Below are 18,249 nucleotides of genomic sequence, written 5' to 3'. Positions count from 1 at the left end.
AATATCCGTCACAGTCTGGCGCAACCCTCGGTGGCGGCGCTTGCTCCTCTCAGGCCCCCATGCAGGCCCCGCCCCGACTCGGCCCGTGCAGACTCTCGCGAGCTTTGAAGCCGCAGGGCCGGCCCGGGCGGCTGCAATATGGCGGAGGCGGAAGGGGAGAGTCTGGAATCCTGGCTGAGTGAGTATCCACGGCCGCTTCTGCCTGCCCTCGAATCGCCCCCCTCGTCACCCCCACGTCCCCTCCCCGGGCTCTGCGGCGGCGCCGCCTGGCAGCCCGCGCCTGAGCTCGCCTCCTCCACGAGCGTCCGCGATCACGCCCCTTCCGGAGCAGGGCGCCCTGGCTCCAGCCGGGCCCCAGCTCCCGCGCGCGGCGGCGTGAACTCGGGGTCTCGTCGGGCCCTCGCAGGTTCGGGGGAAGCGACAGCCAAGTTCTTCGGGCAGACATGCACCTGCGCTTTGGGGAGATTGTGGTGGGGCCGCGCCCGGCTGTAACTCCGGGACCCCTGCACCCCAATCCCTGACGAAGGGAAAAGCTCTGGATTTGGGGTGAAGCTGCGGTAGTGGTGGGTGCCGCCGACCGTGCTCACACGCCTGGCGGCTTCGGAATTGTGACTATATATTGGAAGTGAGTGCTTTGCTCAGGCAAAATGCTTGAACTGAGAATAATTTTCCAAAGACAGTGACGACAGGCAGGGAACAGAGCTCTACCTTTTTTGTGCAATGACCAACCATGGTTATGTCGGTGTTCGGGACCCTCTCCCCACCCCTTCTCTCTCTCTCTCTCTCACACACATACACACACGCTGAATATCTTAATGAGTTCATTGATAACGTACTCTGAGTAAAGCTGAGGAGCACGGGCTGAAGCCGTAGTTACAGAGGCATAATTGCTGTAATTGCTAATTCACGTTGCTATGAAAGAAATACTGGGTTAACCTTGCTAGCGGGTGGTACTCTGCTGAGGAGTTAGTAAGTGAACCTTCCTAAACAAGACCTCCTGGAGGCCTCTTTAAGTGAAGTCAGAAATTGGGTGATCAGGCAGATAAGATGCCTAGGTAGTAACTTGTGCTGGGCTCTCTTATTTAGTAGGGCCTTCGGGCCCTTGGAGGTGAGGGCTCTTTCTTTCAATTAATCAAGAGGTTGAACACAGATTTAAAGGGGAGCACATCCCAAAAGGGAGAGTAAGGTTACACTTGCAAAATCTGCAGTTGAAGGCAGGTCATAAAGCCTGTATATATGGAACTGTTCTCCAAGGAGCTCGAAGTACTCTGCAGACATTCATTAAATTCGTTACCAAGTATCGTAGCAAAGCAGGTGCTACTGCCACAATTTCATAAAAAGAGGACATCCTGATTCCAGTCAAATCACCACCCAGAACCACCCAACTGGATATAAGCAGAGTAGAATTAGTTTGATTTGCAGATATTAATGGGGAATATTAGAACAACTTAAGTGACCTAAGCTGAGTTTAATAGGCAGTATTTAGAGTTATATTTTGAAATAGGAGACTGACACACCTGTTTTTGAGGAAGTGTGGAGAAGGTGAGTGGGGAGTGGGATGGTATCTGTAGAGCTGAGATTGGCCTTTGACCTTTTCCCTTAGTTAGAGTTACATTTGGGGCAGTGTTAAGAGTTCGTCCATCTAATTATCCTCTGTTTACCTTCACAGTTCTAATGACATGATGGTGTAAACTGTACCAATTGAATGAACCAGTGCTTGGGGGTTCAGCACCATCTTAGTTAAGGTCTTTGTTACTCCATGGTTTACCTGAATTGTTGCAGAAGCCTCTGCTTGGCCCAGAGTCTCAGGTCTCTTCCTTCCTCTCCCTAGTCTGTTCTTCATTCTGCTCCCAGAAGGGCACTCTGTTTAGTCAGATCATTCCACTGCTGCCAAACCAGCTGCCACCCCTGTAACATGGCCTTGGTTATTCTCTGCCTGTTTTTGTGTGTGGCTTCCTGATAACTTGGCCCACCATCACATATTGCTCTCCTTACCTGGAAGTTCTACTCCCCTTTGCTCAACTAAATGCTTCAAAACCCATCTCGGAGTCTCCTTCCCCACAGATCATCTCTTGATGACTTCAGCCTTCTCTAAAGTCCTACCACAATCAATTTAAGAAGTACCTGCTATGTCAGGTGTTACAGGAATTAGGAAGTTCAAGCAGTCTTTGCCTTTAGTTGGATGGAGGTGATGGTGGAGTGGATAAAGCATTCTTAAATAAATAAAGACACAAGGCAGGCTAGGCGTGGTGGGGCACGCCTGTAGTCCCAGCTACTCAGGCTGAGGCAAGAGGATCACTTGAGTCCAGGAGTTGGAAGCTGCAGTGAGCTATGATCATGCTACTGTACCCCAGCCTGGGTGACAGAGCAAAACCCCATCTTCTCTTTTTTTCTTTGAGACAGAGTCTCACTCTGTCACCCGGGCTAGAATTCAGTGGTGTCATCATAGCTCGCTGCAACCTCAAACTCCTGGGCTCAAGCGATCCTCCTGCCTCAGCCTCCTGTGTAGCTAGAACTACAGGGTATGCCACCACGCCAGCTAATTTTCCTATTTTTTTAGTAGAGATGGAGTCTCCCTCTTGCTCAGGCTGGTCTTGAACTCCTGAGCTCAAGAGATTCTGCTGCCTTGGCTTCCCAGAGTGCTAGGATTACAGGCGTGAGCCACCGCGCCTGGCCTTGCCGCGTGAGCTGCTGCACCCAGCCAAGACTCCGTCTCTTAAAAAAAAAACAAAGGATACAAGGCAGGAGCCATAAGTGTTAAAATATAGTCTCTTTAGGAAATTAGGGATAAGAGGAATGGAAGATGGTTCAATGAGGAGATGATATTCGAGCTAGGCCTTAAAGAATGGGAAAAATTGGCAAAGAAAACACTAGATGCTGATGTGGAGAGAGCAAACCTGTTTGAGGCACACAGTAACAGAGGTGTTTGGCTGGTTCAGGCAGGAAGTTCTTGTAGGGGCATGATGGGAGATAAAGTTGGAAATTTAAGACAAAATTCTGGAAGATCTTGAATTCCAGCACAAGTTAAATATCTATGGTTATCATGTCCTCATTCCTCCTGTACCCGATGAAATCAGTGTTTTAGGAGGATTGATAAAGGGCTTTACATATAGGATGGGTTAGAACAGAAGTTCTGGAAGCCAGTGTGAAGGGTGCGGTTGGGGCAGGGATAAGAAAGGAAAGGACTGAAGGTAATGGGTGAGGAGAGGGAAGGAGGAGTCAATGGTGGGGGTTCTAATGTGTGTGTCTGGGGTGGGGGCACTGTTTATAGAAATAGGGAAGTCAGGAAGGAAAGTGGTGAGTTCATTTTTGCACTCATGTCTGCACCTAGTTAGCACTTATATACTGTCTTCTTTCGTGCGCTGATTTTTTTTCCCTCATGTGTTGAACCAGATAAACACAGCCTCCTTAAGGGTAGAATCTGTGTCTTGTACTTTTTCTGTAGTCCGTCCAGGGTCTGGCATGCTGTTTGCTTCATTGTCTATGGGTGCCTAACAAAGACTTGGTGATTGGCTAGGTTTCTCTTTTTATTCAGGACCCTACCTTTGAAGGCTGACCCTTTCCAGCCCATGTTCTTGCCTCTGCTCTTTTGTATGTCATTTGCTACATAGATCTTGTCTTCTCTGGAATATCTGAACCATGTTGGGTTGGGGTAGCCAGTGTTGCTCTTTCCATCCTTACATACCATTTTAAAGTCCCATGAGAGTCTAGGATAGTGGTGGAATTCAGCTGAAAATGAGAGCAAGAAAAGAAATCTAGAGGGACAGAAACAGAAGAGAATGAGGCTTTCAACAGAGACCTGAAAATAGACAAAAACCATGAGTCAGAGCAGAACCCAGGGGCTGGTTCTGGAAGGCAGGGGCTGCAGGGGAGGCTCTGGTGTCACCTCTGTTCCAGGTGAAGGAGAATGTCGAGTGGGTGGAAGGTTGCGTGCATCTGCTGCTGGAAGCAGTGGGCAGAGGGAGAGATCGAATCACCTAGAATTATTCCCAGAGGTTTTTTCCCATTCTTGTGGGAGGTCTGCTTTCTGAGCTGGCTGGAGAACCTGAGTAGATACTCAGAAACTGGGGCTTTCTGTGCCCTTGTGTAGGCAGGGAGCTCCCTGCAGATTTGGATTAGCAACGTCTATCCAGGTGAAAGAAAGTGGGATTCTAGAGAAATGAACACTGTGAAAAGTGGGCGGGAGTGTTCTTGGAAGTGCAGATGCTGTAGGAACTCTAACTGGTCTGGGAAGAATGTGGTGTGTGGTGAATGCCCATTGCTGTTGGGGGGAGCACAGGGTTGTTCCACATTTTACTCTGTATTTGGAAGATGCTTTTCCTGTTGTGAACAGTAGAAGTGAGTGGGCTAATTTCTCTCCTATCACGAGGTATATCACTGCTCTTAAAATAATAGCATTGGGGGGTGGGTATGGCACTTCAGACCATCTTATTTTTATATCCTGCAGCCTTTTGGTGTCATGTGAGAACTTTAAGCATCTCAAATGATAAGGATTAGTAACAAAGCCACACTGATGCCTGAGCAGACCTCAGACATGGTGGAAGAGACTCAGGGTTTCTCTGGAAGGTGATAGCTAATGGGTCGCTGTGGCAATCAATGCAGGATTGCCAGACATTTCTTTCCATATGGCCACCTTTGATTAAATTAATCTCTCCTACCTTCAAGCTTGCCATTTTGAAGTACTTGCTAATTCTCTTTCAGGATTGAGGACAGACCTTTTCCTCTGAATATGAACCTAAAGTATCAGAATCTTCCCCTTGCAGCCAGAGCAGAAACTCTAGCTACCGGGCAGGCCCAGCCCTGACCTGGGAAGCAGCATGCACTGGGTGAGGTGGGCCTTCCCTCTGCTTGGGGGAGGTGTCCGCTCAGAGCTCTGGAGCCCTGTTCCCAGTGAAGGGGCTGGAGTCCCTGATAGGATTCGGTCCTCCAGCTGGTGATTTTTAAAGTTAAGAAAACACCCACAATCGTGAGAAATCAGAATTCAGACACTTCTAACAGCATCCCTCAGAAGGGGCTCTGACGTTATGCTTTTGCTTCTTATGGAAATCTGCGTGTTCAGCCTTCCATTTGTCTTCTGAACCTGAAGCCCTAAATTTAGCAAACAGCTTGAGAGTGCTTTCTGGAAGAGACAGACTCCGGATCTGAATCAGAGAAGGGAGCCCATTTAGCCACCCTCAGCTGGGCTATCCTCCGTAACCCACAGGTTCTATAGATAAGAGGGAGAGGCCCAAACCAAATATTGGAGAACTCTGCATTCAGTGCCTGGAATTTTTTTTTTCTTTGAGATAGAGTCTCGCTGTGTCACCCAGACTAGAATGCAGTGGCTGCATCATCTCTAAGCTCCATGAGGTTGTGAATTTGTTTTCTTTCAAATTTTTGATTTTTAAAATACTAGACAGAAAGCAGTATTTGTTTTTGACTGCTGCCTGATTGAACTATTGAGGCTTCTCTATTAGAGAATAAATTTGGAAGCAAAATTTTACTGCCTAAAAATTGTGAAGAAGAGAGGAGGAGAGGGAGAAAAAAAATAAAAAAAATGTGAAGAAAACGTCTGTTGCATCCTCCTTGCTCTTCATAACAATTGTCCTTTTCTTTGCTGTACCCCAAGATAAAGCCACCAATCCTTCCAACCGCCAGGAGGACTGGGAATACATAATTGGCTTCTGTGATCAGATCAACAAAGAGCTTGAAGGGTAAGTCTCAACACTCTAATGGGGCAGGTGAGAGAGGGCTGACTAGGAAAGTCAAAAACTGTGGCCAAAACAGGGCTAGCCAGATGGCCCCAGGGCCATCGTACTGAAACTGTGGTCTGCTTGTCCCCTAGGCCACAGATCGCTGTTCGACTGTTGGCCCACAAGATCCAGTCTCCGCAGGAATGGGAGGCGGTCCAGGCCCTGACGGTAGGTTCTTTACTCTAGAGATGAGAGCAGTGTCTCTTCACCTGTCCAGACCCTTCCTCATGTATCCACTGGGATCTCGGCGGTTCTCAGGGCTCATGCCGAAAAGCTAGCAGAAAATCCTTGATACAAACTATATCTAGAACATGTCTAGTCAGCCATTCTACACACGTGTGCACTGTGCCCAGCACTAGTGTTTTGAAGGCGACTGCTGTGTTTTCTCTGCCAGCATGGCCACCTGGCCAGTGTAAGAGGGAGAAGTGTGGAGGCGGGGAGCCCACAGGCAGGGCCCCTAAGCCCAGCATGGGGCTAGAGAAGGCCTCTTGAAGCGATGCCCACAGAGCTGTCTTGACAATTAAGTAGGCCGGCTGAGGAAAAGTGAAGTGAGTACCATTTACTGTGTAGTTAAACATAATGCAGTGTTGAGCTGCTGGGTAAGGCCACAGGGCAGATCTTAGAGTTCATTAAGACTAAGGGAGTTGAAGACATGGAGTGGTATATGGCACTCAGGTGCCTCCAGGCTCTCCCTAGACTACAGAGCAGCCGAGTTCTGAGGAATCCAGGGTTCTGTCCTGATCTTTGAGTCCTGGAAAGATAGAAGACAGGAAATAGCACTTAGCACATGCATCTCTCTCATGTTTGCTGTAGAGCTTGGACCTTAAAACAGTGATTCTTAACAATGGGCGATTTTGCCCCCCAGGGGACATTTTGCAGTGTCTGGAGACATTTTTAGTTGTCACACATCAGGGTGGGAGTGTTCTGACATCTAGTGGGGTACTGCCTGGCATCTTGTCCCTCTCTGAGTGCCACTAGATGTTCAACATTCTGGAGTGCACAGGACACACCCAAAACAAAGAATGACTGCCCCAAAATGTCAGCCGGGCCACAGTTGAGAAACCCTGCTTTAAAAAACAGAAGCCAAAAAAAGGGAAATTTTAAAAAACATAAACAGAAGCCAAGAAAGGGAGCTCTGAGGTGGCACACCCCTCATTATGAACTCTGTGGGTGCCAGGGCCACGGGTGGCACAGAGAAGCATGTTAGGGACATAAAGGAAGGTGGGGGCCGTGGTGTCATCTAGACTGACGATAACAAGATTTAAACATTCTCTCCCCCTAATGTTGGTCAACTTGTGGAAAGGACCCTGAGTCAGAGAGACTTTGTCCCTGGACCTCAGTTTCTTCATCTGTAAAAGTAGGAGGCCAGAGCCTTTAAGGAAGGCACCTCCCAGGACTGGCATCCAGGCTGTCTTGGTGTCTGGGTCTCAGGGTTTCTTACTTTAACCCAGGCGTAACTTCCCCAGCAGAGGTTTGCAGTTGTGTGAGCCAGTTGTTTAACCTGCGCTGCTCCCCAGGGTGGAGGGCAGTACGGGCTGCTTTCCGTGGTGAGTTCTGCATCTGGGGCATTTATTTAGCACTGCCGGGTGTCAGGTGCCATCTCACTGAGCTCCTCTCTGTGTGGCTCCAGGTGCTGGAGGCGTGTATGAAGAACTGTGGGAGGAGATTTCATAATGAAGTGGGGAAGTTCCGTTTTTTGAATGAGTTAATCAAAGTCGTCTCTCCAAAGGTCAGTCACTGGCAGTTTCCTTGCTTCTAGGGACTTCTTATGTGTTCCTCTCCATCTCCCATCTTAATGGCTTTCACTGCCCAACCACATCCCCACAGAGCTGAGATGCTCTGTGTCTTGCCCTTAGAGAGTAAGGCCCTGGAGGTGATGGGGACCAAATAGACCACATGGACAGGCAGCCTATGTGTGACAGATGGTGCAACAGTAGCTGTGCGAGTGCCTGGGGTGGGGGCCTGAGTAGCTCCTAGCATACAGCAGTTGTGGATTTTTTTTGCCTCTTACGTGGATATGAGGAGCCCCTGGGCTCCCTCATCACTCAGCTGTTCAGCTGGCCAGGTTCTGTTGCGTGCCAGCATTGCATAGCTGCCAGCATTGCGTAGCTCCGGGTACTCACTTAAAGCAGAGGGAACATTTTTTTCATGCTAAAGACATGCTCATGAACTCCTTCAAGATTAAATGCAGTTGTGGTTTGGCAGCTTGTGCACGGAAATGCAATGACGGGCTCCTGGCCCCCTGCCTAACCACAGACTATCCAGATGGACACAGCCAGGCCACAGGAAGGTCCCTCCCTTCCCCTGCTGTGTCTCACACACACCTTAACACCTGCTGGTGTTGAGTAGGCTTGAGGCCTGTAACTAACAGGCAACTGTGTCATTGCTGGGAGGGGGAGCCTTACACTTTCTCTGCCTCCAAACTGCAGTTACTAGGTTCTCTTATTTCATTTTGCCGCTTAGTACCTGGGGGACAGGGTGTCTGAGAAAGTGAAGACCAAGGTTATTGAGCTGCTTTATAGCTGGACCACGGCCCTGCCGGAAGAAGCAAAGATCAAAGATGCCTACCACATGTTGAAGAGACAGGGTACGTGTCTACCTTCCCTCAGGCTCAAGGCAGCCCTTGAAGGCCGGCCAAGGCAAGGAAGAGAAGGGAATTATTTGGTGTCCCCAGACTCCCTCGCTCCTGAAGAGAATGGCATTTGTCCCCAGGGCAGAGCTCAGCAGGGTCTCAGTGGGATGAAGTGTGAGCAGCCTGCCCTGTGCCCTGCGCCCTCTTGCAGGTCTTGATCACAGGGATGTGGCCCTTGGTGTATGAGCAGGGGTGACGAGGTGACCACAGCCTGAGCACTCGCTCTGCCCCCATGTGCCCTTTCAGGCATAGTGCAGTCTGACCCACCAATCCCTGTGGACAGGACGCTGATCCCCTCTCCACCACCTCGTCCCAAAAACCCTGTTTTTGATGATGAGGAGAAATCCAAGGTAAAGTACATCCAGGCCTGGGGTTTTCTCAGATTTGAGGTGGCAGCAGCAGGGGGAAGATGGTTTTGCTTGGTGCTTTGGGGAGCTGGCGTGCTACCTTTACCTTTGATGTCCTCCTCTTCCAGCTTTTAGCCAAGCTGCTGAAAAGCAAAAACCCTGATGATTTGCAAGAGGCGAACAAGCTGATCAAGTCCATGGTGAAGGAAGTGAGTGGGCCCTGGTCCTTCGGATGTGGGGTGGAGGAGCCACACACACAGGGCAGAAGCTGCTTCCCTGGATGTCAGGCCTCTTTTGTTCTCTCTGCCGCCAGCCCTCACCTGGGGAAGCTGAGGCTGGGAGGGGGAGCACTGTGGCTTCTGGAAGAGCATAGAAGGGAGGAGCACAGATGGGTTGGGGAGGGTGTTGCTGTGAAAAGACTGCAGATTGGGTCCCAGGAACCACGCCCCTGTGCTTATGTTACGGGGTAGGGTGTGGCCCTCTCCTGGTGGGAGTGGGAAGACCGAGCTGTTGAGCTCTTTCTCCTGATCCTCGCTGATGTGCAGGACGAGGCGCGCATCCAAAAGGTGACCAAGCGTCTGCACACGTTAGAGGAGGTCAACAACAACGTGAAACTGCTCAGCGAGATGCTGCTTCACTACAGCCGAGAGGACTCTTCAGAGGGAGACAAAGAGCTCATGAAGGTGGGCCCACCCTTGGGTGAAGAGCCGCCTCATGGGGCTACTGTGCAGGAACGTTCAGAACCAGCCCGTGCTGAGTACTTGCCTGTTGACGACACTGGGCTACATGCTTGGCATTCACGGCCTCGGTCATCTGCGTGGTGGCCACAGAAATGGTGGCATCCCCATCTAACACCTGAGGTTGCTAACTAACCCAGGGTACAAGGGCCAGGTGTAAACCTGCGTGTGTGACTCCAGAGACCGTGCCCTTCGTGCTCACCTCTGCTGTGCACCTTTCCTTACTGCCTCAGCGGCATCCTGTGACCCCATGCTGATGTGGTCCAGGCTGCGGCTGGGGGATAGTTTGAGTTCTGAGGTGCATGCCAGCCTGGGAGATGGGAAGGGACTTACTGACCGTCTGAGCAGACGTCTTGGGGGACACGGTGTGGTGGTGGCTGGTGGCAGGAAGACGAGTGCTCTGGTCCCAATGCTGCCAGTGATTGACCATGGCGCGTTGAGGATCCTCTTTGTTTTCTGGTCACGAATGCCAGATCACGTGATCTCTGAGGGCCTTTGCAGTTGTGATTTTTTTATGTCTGGGTTTCTTTCAGGAGTTGTTCGATAGGTGTGAGAACAAGAGGCGGACGTTATTTAAACTAGCCAGTGAGACAGAGGACAATGACAACAGTTTGGGTGAGTGAGAAGGACTGGTTGGCAAGGATGAGCCAGGAATTTGGCTGTGTTGGTGGGGAAGTTGTCATAGCCAGGTGTAAGGAATCTGTTTTCTGCTCCAGGGGACATCCTGCAGGCCAGTGACAACCTCTCCCGGGTCATCAACTCTTATAAAACAATTATTGGAGGGCAGGTCATCAATGGCGAGGTGACCACCTCAACTGTGCCTGATTCTGAAGGTAAAATGTTCTGGTTCCCCATTCTGGACCCCTCCAAACCACCCTGACTCCCTGCCACACAGCCAGGGGTGCAGCTGACCAGTGTGGCATTCCATAGGACCTGAGGGGTTCTTGACTGTCACAAGTGTTCCCCCTGCCTCCTCCAGCTCCCCTTACAGTGTCCCCCAGCAGAAATGCCTTTGGACTGGGCCAGAGGCTGGAGCCATCAACTGCTGCGCCCAGGGTCCTGCCTCCTGCTGCACAGCCACAAGAACAACCCAATTGTTCCTGTCTTCTTTCTGTTGACCCGTCTAGGGAACAATCACTTCAGTAACCAAGGCACTCTCATCGACCTTGCTGAGTTGGACACACTGAATAGTCCATCCTCTGCATCGGCTCTGGCGCCCACTCCACCCTCCTCAGGCATCCCGATCCTCCCACCTCCCCCCCAGACCTCGGGCCCTCCACGCAGCCGCTCGTCCAGCCAGGCCGAGGTCCCCCTGGGGCCCAACAGCACAAACAACGCCCTCTCCTTGCTGGACGAGGAGCTTCTCTGCTTGGGTGCGTCCTAGAGAGGGGCTGAAAGGTGTTTCTTCTGGTGGAGCCCTCAGAGGAAGAGGGGCTGGTGGCATCAGAAGGTAGCCCGAGGGTGTCCCAGTGTGTTTATCAGGGGTGGGCAAAGCGCCTCCAGTTGTAGGGAACAGAGTCAGTCAAGGTCACTGACCCTTGAGGCCACCAGGGCAGTCTTACCAGTGGACTCTAGGACTGGCTCTGCTCCCCTCTCCCTGGGAGGGCCCTCACGTCTGTGTGTGAGGACTGAAGGGGACCTGTTGCCCTCCGGAGGCTGCCTGAAGAAGAGCTCCCTACCCCTTCACCCACTGATACCACTTGTCACCTGATCCTTCCTCAGCAAGGGCTGCCCCATCCCATCCCAGAGCCTTTTCTCATGGAGTTCCCTTCTCTGTTCTCAGGCCTCACTGACCCAGCCCCTAATGTTCCTCCCAAAGAGCCAGCTGGAAATAACCAATGGCACCTGTTCCAGGTAGGTAGATACTGATGGTGGTATCACGAAAGTGTCTGAGGACTTTCACTTACTAGCCTCATCTCTCCTGACCGGTTCTTGGCTACAGTCAGCTGGGGCCCAGGCTGTCCCTGCCCTCCAGAGTGCTGCCCAGCGTGGCTGGGAGATGGATCAATCGCCTCAAGGGGCTCTGCTCAGCCCTGTCCTTGGAGGGCTGCTGGTCCAGCAGGGTTGCACACCTCCAATGCCCCTGGTAGAATAGGGCCAGGGCCTGCAGGGCTATGCCCCTTGCCACCTGCAGCAGGCCCTCCCCGGCCTTTGCTCACCTGCCCTTTCTGTTGCCCACAGAGTGAACACTCCAACCTGGACTTCTTCAGCCCCAAGCCAGGGCCTGCTGCCTGCAGCGCCTCAGACGCTTCTCTGCTCCAGCCCTCAGCCCCCTCCTCAGGCAACTCCCAAGCTCCACTGCTGCCTCCCTTCCCAGCCCCTGTGGTCCCAGCCAGTGTTCCTGCCCCCACTATGGGTTCCTTCCTGTTCTCCACTGGACCGGCCCCAGCTTTGACCCCAAAGGCTGAGCCTGCGGTCCCTGATCACCATAGCTCGGCACTAGGCGATAGCACCCTGCACCACCTGGATGCCCTCGATCAGCTTCTGGAAGAGGCCAAAGTGTAATGAGTGGGAGAAGAGGTGGGGTTGCTGAGGGCTGGGCATGGCAGAACCACAGGTTGGGGAGAAGATCCCTTTTGGCCCAATCAGTCGGGAGGGAAGCTGAGGGGGTAGGGATGGGTAAGAGCTGTCTCTGGCATGGGGGGCCTTTGTGAGGGATTGGCCCAGCAGATCTGACTTGCCCTGTCTTCCTGCCTCCCAGGACATCAGGCTTGGTGAAACCTGCCTCCCACTTTTCCTCTGGAGCCACGGCCGCCCCTCTGATCCCCACCACCCCAGCCAGGCCTCTCTTGCCCTTCTCCACCGGGCCTGGCAGCCCTCTCTTCCAGCCACTGGCCTTCCAGCCTCAGGGCAGCCCCATGAAGGGGCCCCAGCTCTCCCTGGCCAGTGTCCATGTGCCCTTGGAATCGATCAAGCCTAGTAGGTGTTAGAGGCTTGACTGGGGGGAGGGAGCAGGGGCCCACAGCTGCAGTACTGTGGGGCATGCGATGGGTGGGTCCTTGCGGGGATCCCTTGGAGCCAAGTGAGGCTGGCTTGCCTGCTGCGTCAGCCTTCCAGACTCTATGAGGGAGGGTTGTATTTGTCGTGGCCAGGGTAGCCCCTCTCCCCCAACTTGTGGCTACAGCAGGTACCACCGGGGCTCAGTCGGGTATCTTTGGCTCGCTCTCCTCCCCCATCCATGTGCCAACTTCTTGCAGGCAGTGCCCTTCCTGTGACAGCCTATGATAAAAATGGCTTCCGCATCCTCTTCCACTTTGCCAAGGAGTGTCCTCCAGGACGGCCTGATGTGCTGGTGGTGGTGGTATCGATGCTGAATACAGCGCCCTTGCCAGTAAAAAGCATTGTGCTGCAGGCTGCAGTGCCCAAGGTACTCCCTCCTCCTAGGGGGCAGCCATCAACAGCAGTGTGGAGCCACTGGGGTCAGATTGGGTTCCATCGTGGGGCACCTGCTGCTCTCTTGAAAGGAGCTTCTCTCTATCTTTAGTCCATGAAAGTGAAATTGCAGCCACCCTCTGGAACAGAACTCTCTCCATTCAGCCCCATCCAGCCACCTGCAGCCATCACCCAGGTCATGTTGCTGGCCAATCCACTGAAGGTGAGCAGGGTAGAACCCACGGGTCCTAGCTGCCCCAGATTAGTACCTTAGGACCGATACCTCCCACCCTGAAGTGCTGTGACCTGCAGCTTAACACATCCCTTTGCTGCCCTGGGTTAAGTGGCTGAGTGTGGCTGGTGGTTGGTGGGAATAGGGATGATCCCTCTACCACAGAGGGCTGCGAGAGGTTAGCAGAGAAGAGGGCATCCTGCTGAGGGGCCACCTAGGCTGAATCTCACCCACTACCCTCTGTCACAGGAGAAAGTGCGGCTTCGGTATAGGCTGACCTTTGCCCTGGGGGAGCAGCTGAGCACGGAGGTGGGCGAGGTGGACCAGTTCCCTCCTGTGGAGCAGTGGGGGAACCTATGACCCCAGAGGACGCTGTGATCTCCACTTTGAAGCCCAGGCAGGCTGCCCTAAGATGGGGAGTGCTCTGGTCCAGTCACTCTCCATGTCCTGACGACAGTGCTTATAGCTTTGACATGGAACAGGGGTCCTGCGCATTTCTGCTGGGAGCCAAGCTGCTGCTGTGATAACCACTCTTTTGGCCCCCTAAGAGGATCTGTTTTTATCTACCTGTGTGACTTGAAGTGGCCATATGCTGTCAGGGGTGGGGAGTGGTCCCTGACTTCACTACTGTCCTGGGAACATGGACCCCAGGCTTGGAGTAGATTTTTTCCTCTTTTTACTGGCATTCACTGAAGCCCTGGGTGGGGCGGTCTCTGAGGAGAGAGTATCGTCTCCCCAACCCCCCAACAAGAACCACACCCTCATACCCCACAGAGGTGCAGCCTGAGAGAGGCCCCCTGCCCCACCCACCCCTGTTGTGATTCTGTGCTTCCCCTGCTGGCAGGCTCCTGCTGCCCCTTCCAGGGAAGTGGCCCAAGCCCAGTGGTCCAAGATGGTGTTTGGCCCAGGGTGAGAAATGGTACACTGGAGCCCTACCTTCCGCGGTCAGTAGCATCCTGGAACGGCCACTGAGTGATGAGTTGCGTGCTTATCTCTGGCAGTGCCATGCTATGTCCTATGGACATCTCAGCAGGACATGGAACTCAGCCTAGCAGAAACAGAACTTGGCCTTCTGATAAACTAGGAATAGGAAAGAAAATGAAGAGAACCAATATTTTCCCTTCTCCAAAAGCAGGTGAGCTTTCTGGGAAAAGTGTGCATCCAACTGTGGGGCAGGCCATCCTACTCACTACCTCTTGCTTGGCATGAAGTAAACTGCTGTCCTCCCCTTAGAGTCTCTGAAGGGAAGGACAACTGCTACCCTCTGTGTTCTCCTGCTTTGGCCTCCTCCTCCCACCAGATGGCATGTGGTGTGGTTGGACACCAGAGGCCTCAGGGTCAAGCACGTTGCACTAGACATGTCCTAACGTGTTGCCCAGAAACCCTGTTCCCAGCTCCCCAGGGGCACCGTCAGCGAGATGCTGGGTCTGGAGGTGATGAGATCAGAGCCATGCTTGAGCCAAGTCACCAGAGCCTGTGCTTTAACAGTGCTTGGCCCCAGCTAGCTTGTCCCAGCTGCTCTGACAGGTGGATGCAATCCTGGGCCAGGGATACGAGGCCTGACAAGGCTACGGGAAAGAGAACCACCAGCTGCCACAGAAGCTGGGGAAGAGCTCACAGCTCAGCTGGTATGGGCTCAGCGATGGACATCTCTGGGAAAAGGGAGGTGGCACAAACCACATTCCCTGATCCCCTCACCCCTCGCAGGACTCCCTTACTCTGGATCAAGAGGTCATGTCCTTTCCCCTCGCTGTCTTTAGCAAGCAGGTTTCACTGCTTCATTAGGACAGGCCAAAAGTAAATCATTTTCACTACTTAAGAATGAATCCAAGAGCTTTCCAGAGACTGGCTTCTGCAGCCCTGGGAATGTCTGTGGGATTACTATGTGGAAATGTACCTTTATAATAAGCTTTAGACATTAAAATTATTTAATGAGTGTTACTCGTTACTATTGAGGTCACTGCTTTGTGGCAAACAGCTGTACTGGATATACCAACTCTGCTGCCCTTGTTTTGCTGCATGTTAAATAAAACCATTTTCACCCTACTTGGAATCCTTCTAATATAGACACCATTCACCCCGATGGGGAAGGTGCCACCTGTGAATTCCAAACATACATAGGTGGGTTAGGCTATGCTGGAGTTGCTTGAGGTTTCTGTTAAAAGTACAAGTTCCTGAATATTTTTATTAAAAAAGCAGGTAACCAAAATGTCAACAGAATATTGAATGTTCCAGATGAATCTGAGGTTAGGCAAGCTTTCAGAAACACAAACCACCAAGGGCTCTTGTTCAGATTTACAATTATAGGGAGGAGGAGGACACTGCACTCATCATTCATAACTTCTGGGAGTGGCTTCTCTAAGGAGACACAGGAAGACAGTTCCATGTCAAAGAGAACATGAAACAAGCATTTTTTTACTACTACCTCGGATTCAGAGTAGACATAGATAACTCCCTGCCTGGACAGTGGTCCATAAGAACTTATATTTGCAAAAGAGAACATTTATTTTAGAATTCTATATACATAGCCATACAGAGATACCACACTGAAGCAGCTCTCTCAGGAACCTTCCAGTGAGCCTTCTCTTAGAATTGCCCCAGCAAGATTTCGTGCAAGAGCAAGTCTCAGCATTTCCACCTTGGTGGTCTCTATGTCATCATCCTGCAAAGCAGAGAGAGCCAGCATGAGCCAGCAGGAAGGATTCCTTCCTTAAGGTTCCTGAAGGTTCTACCTAATCCAAAGGTAGAAGGCAGACAGAGAACATTTAACATTAAGTAGTAGCTTCCAGCAAGTAAAGGGCCATTCTGAAGGACAGGAAAGAGAAAAAAAAACGTAGGAATCAAAATACTAGAATTGCCCATTTTCTCCTAAAAGAAGTTGGTGTGTCAGCTACAGGTCAAGGGAGAACTAAGAGCCACATGAGTTCATAAGGAGCCAGTGTCTCTGGAAGGAAAGGGAGGGGAAGCCCAAGAGAGTCAAGTCTTTTCCCATCTCTGTACCTCCCTTGTGGAACCATCGGCCAGAAGTTAAAATGACCTGGAGTTGCTGGGCATCAGGTTCGCCGTGCTCTGGCCTTTCTGATGTCAAGTCCTCCAAACACCGCATCAGCTCATATGTCTGTTCTGCTGAAAAAATCACCTAGAAGAGAGAGGCTGCTCTGCTTAGCTGCTCTGCTTAGCTGCTCCCCAGCAAAGGCCTGCACTGATTGGGGCACAGGCCCAAGTTCAGAGAAGTTCTTCCTTCTGTGCCTTTCTGAAGAATGTGCTTTGTACAAGAAGCCCTGGGAGGATGAAGCAGCTTCTAATTCTCACTTCTGGCCCTTCTAGTCAGTGCCCTGGGCTGAGTACAGTTGGTAGACAGCTCTTCATTTCAAAGTAAGTGGTTTTCTCGTGTGAACGTGGGATTTACAGAGGAGGTACTATGGAGGACTACGTGCGTGTGCACACATGTAACTACTTGGGAGAAAACACGTGCACATCTGCAATAGCTACAGAACTAAGCACTGTCGGGACTCTAAAAGGTAGAGAAGAAATTCACCGCTGACTCAACTGTTACCTGTTTCTGTTCCAAAAGGGGCAGGGCATCTGTTAGCAGTGTCATCCAGAAAGACCGAGGGGCAATCTGAGAAGTCATCAATGACAGGAGAAGAGAAGCGGCATCAACAAAACGCTTCTCCCCATATAATCGGTGGAACTCGCGGTACTTTCCTGTTAAGAAAGGAGAGCAGGAGGTCACCTTCACATTCTGTTAAATGGCTCAAGTGAAACCTACAAAAGGCACCCTACAAAAGGCTGGGCGTGGTGGCTCATGTCTGTAATCCAAGTGCTTTGGGAGGCCAAGGTGGGAGGTTTGCTTAAGCCCAGGAGTTTGAGACCAGCCTGGGCAACACAGTGAGATCCCATCTCTATAAAAAAAATTAGCCGGGGTGGTGGCATGTGCCTATAGTCCCAGCTACTCGGGAGGCTGAGGCAAGAGGATTGCTTGAGCCCAAGAGTTTGAGGCTGCAGTGAGATATGATGACACCACTGCACTCTAGCCCAGGCAGAGTGAGACCTTGTCTCCAAAAACAAAAAAAGCAGCACAAAGAAAGATGGAGGCACAAAAAAAGAGACATGACAACTAAATTCTTTTTTTTTTTTTTGAGACAGAGTCTCACTGTGTTGCCTGGGCTAGAGTACCCTGGCATCACCCTAGCTCACAGCAACCTCAAACTCCTGGGCTCAAGCGATCCTCCTGCTTCAGCCTCCCGAGTAGCTGGGACTACAGGCATATGCCACCATGCCCGGCTAATTTTTTCTATATGTTTTTAGTTGTCCAATTAATTTCTTTCTAATTTTAGTAGAGACGGGGTCTCGCTCTTGCTCAGGCTGGTTTCGAACTCCTGAGCTCAAACAATCCGCCCGCCTCGGCCTCCCAGAGTGCTAGGATTACAGGCGTGAGCCACCGTGCCCGGCCGACAACTAAATTCTTAATCCTGGACATGACAGGACCTTACTGGGACAGCTGATGTAATCAGAATATGGATTGCGAATTAAATAATATTGTATCAATGACAGATCTCCTGATTTTGATAACTATTATTTTTAGGAAATACACACTGAAGTATTTAAGGAGAAAGGGGAACAATATCTCCAACTTACTCTAAAATTGTTCCCAAAAGAATTAACTGACCAAATGAGGAAAGAATGACAAAAAAAAGCAAAATATAAAGTCATCCCTCAATATGCCCAGGGCATTGGTTCCAGGATCCCTGTGGATACCAAAACCCAAGGACGTTCAGGTCTCTCATATAAATGGGGTAGCCTTTGTATAGAACTTATGCAGATCCTCCCATGTACTTTAAATCATTTCCAGATTACTCACAATACTTAATACAATATAAATGCTAAGTAAATAGCTGTTATATAATGAGAGGGAAAAAACGTCTAAAGCCGGGCACAGTGGCACGAGGCTTGTAGTCTCAGCTACTTGGGAGGCTGAGGCAAGAGGACATTTGAGCCCAGGAATTCAAGGCTGTAGTGTGCATCATGATCAAGCCTGAGAATTCAGCCACCGTACTCTTATCTAGCCTGGGCAGCATAGTGAGACATCATCTCAAAAAAAAGAAGTCTAGATATTCAATGCAGATGCAACCATCCATTCAGTTGGTTGAATCCACAGATGCAGAACCCTCAAATATAACGGGCCAAATGTAAC

The 18,249-nt window shown here is 51.1% G+C and overlaps 3 protein-coding genes across 5 annotated transcripts in view; 1 reads left to right on the top strand and 2 right to left on the bottom strand.

Moving 5' to 3' along the window:
* MRPS7 (mitochondrial ribosomal protein S7) overlaps positions 1-61 on the bottom strand; it is a 2,917-nt gene extending 2,856 nt beyond the window's left edge. Inside the window, exon 1 of the mRNA XM_012662237.1 lies at positions 56-61. Within this exon, the coding sequence (XP_012517691.1) occupies positions 56-61 (6 nt within the window). The remainder of the gene's footprint in view (positions 1-55) is intronic.
* Positions 3-15,094, top strand: GGA3 (golgi-associated, gamma adaptin ear containing, ARF binding protein 3). Its single transcript, XM_012662297.1, has 17 exons — positions 3-178; positions 5,609-5,693; positions 5,825-5,900; positions 7,363-7,461; positions 8,196-8,319; positions 8,611-8,714; positions 8,840-8,920; positions 9,257-9,394; positions 9,982-10,063; positions 10,165-10,281; positions 10,576-10,821; positions 11,232-11,302; positions 11,630-11,949; positions 12,150-12,367; positions 12,646-12,815; positions 12,933-13,043; positions 13,302-15,094. Exons 1-17 carry the CDS (start codon positions 139-141, stop codon positions 13,410-13,412), a joined length of 2,193 nt encoding a protein of 730 aa, XP_012517751.1. The 5' UTR covers positions 3-138; the 3' UTR covers positions 13,413-15,094.
* A 443-nt stretch (positions 15,095-15,537) lies between these two features.
* Positions 15,538-18,249, bottom strand: part of NUP85 (nucleoporin 85kDa) — a 35,888-nt gene continuing 33,176 nt past the window's right edge. For 2 of the 3 annotated variants that reach the window (XM_012662296.1, XM_012662294.1), the window contains exons 17-19: positions 16,609-16,760; positions 16,090-16,191; positions 15,538-15,714 (exon numbers count right to left, since the gene is read on the bottom strand). In XM_012662296.1, the coding sequence (XP_012517750.1) occupies positions 15,613-15,714; positions 16,090-16,191; positions 16,609-16,760 (356 nt within the window). In that variant the 3' untranslated portion in view covers positions 15,538-15,612. Of the gene's footprint in view, positions 15,715-16,052; positions 16,192-16,608; positions 16,761-18,249 lie in introns of all 3 variants that reach the window. The other variant, XM_012662295.1, reaches the window with a different exon arrangement.

The sequence above is a fragment of the Propithecus coquereli genome, unplaced genomic scaffold (genome assembly GCF_000956105.1).
Source record: "Propithecus coquereli isolate 6110/MARCELLA unplaced genomic scaffold, Pcoq_1.0 Scaffold76, whole genome shotgun sequence".
NCBI classification, from domain to species: Eukaryota; Metazoa; Chordata; class Mammalia; order Primates; family Indriidae; genus Propithecus; species Propithecus coquereli.
This window is presented reverse-complemented; position numbering and strand designations above follow the sequence as displayed.

What these genes read in the sequence shown, in the direction of transcription:
- GGA3 (XM_012662297.1), top strand. Translation starts at nt 139, where the DNA reads ATGGCGGAGGCGGAAGGGGAGAGTCTGGAATCCTGGCTGA. An exon ending in CTTGGAATCGATCAAGCCTA is followed by an intron (nt 12,368 to 12,645) that starts GTAGGTGTTAGA and finishes AACTTCTTGCAG; the next exon opens with GCAGTGCCCTTCCTGTGACA. An exon ending in TGCAGGCTGCAGTGCCCAAG is followed by an intron (nt 12,816 to 12,932) that starts GTACTCCCTCCT and finishes CTCTATCTTTAG; the next exon opens with TCCATGAAAGTGAAATTGCA.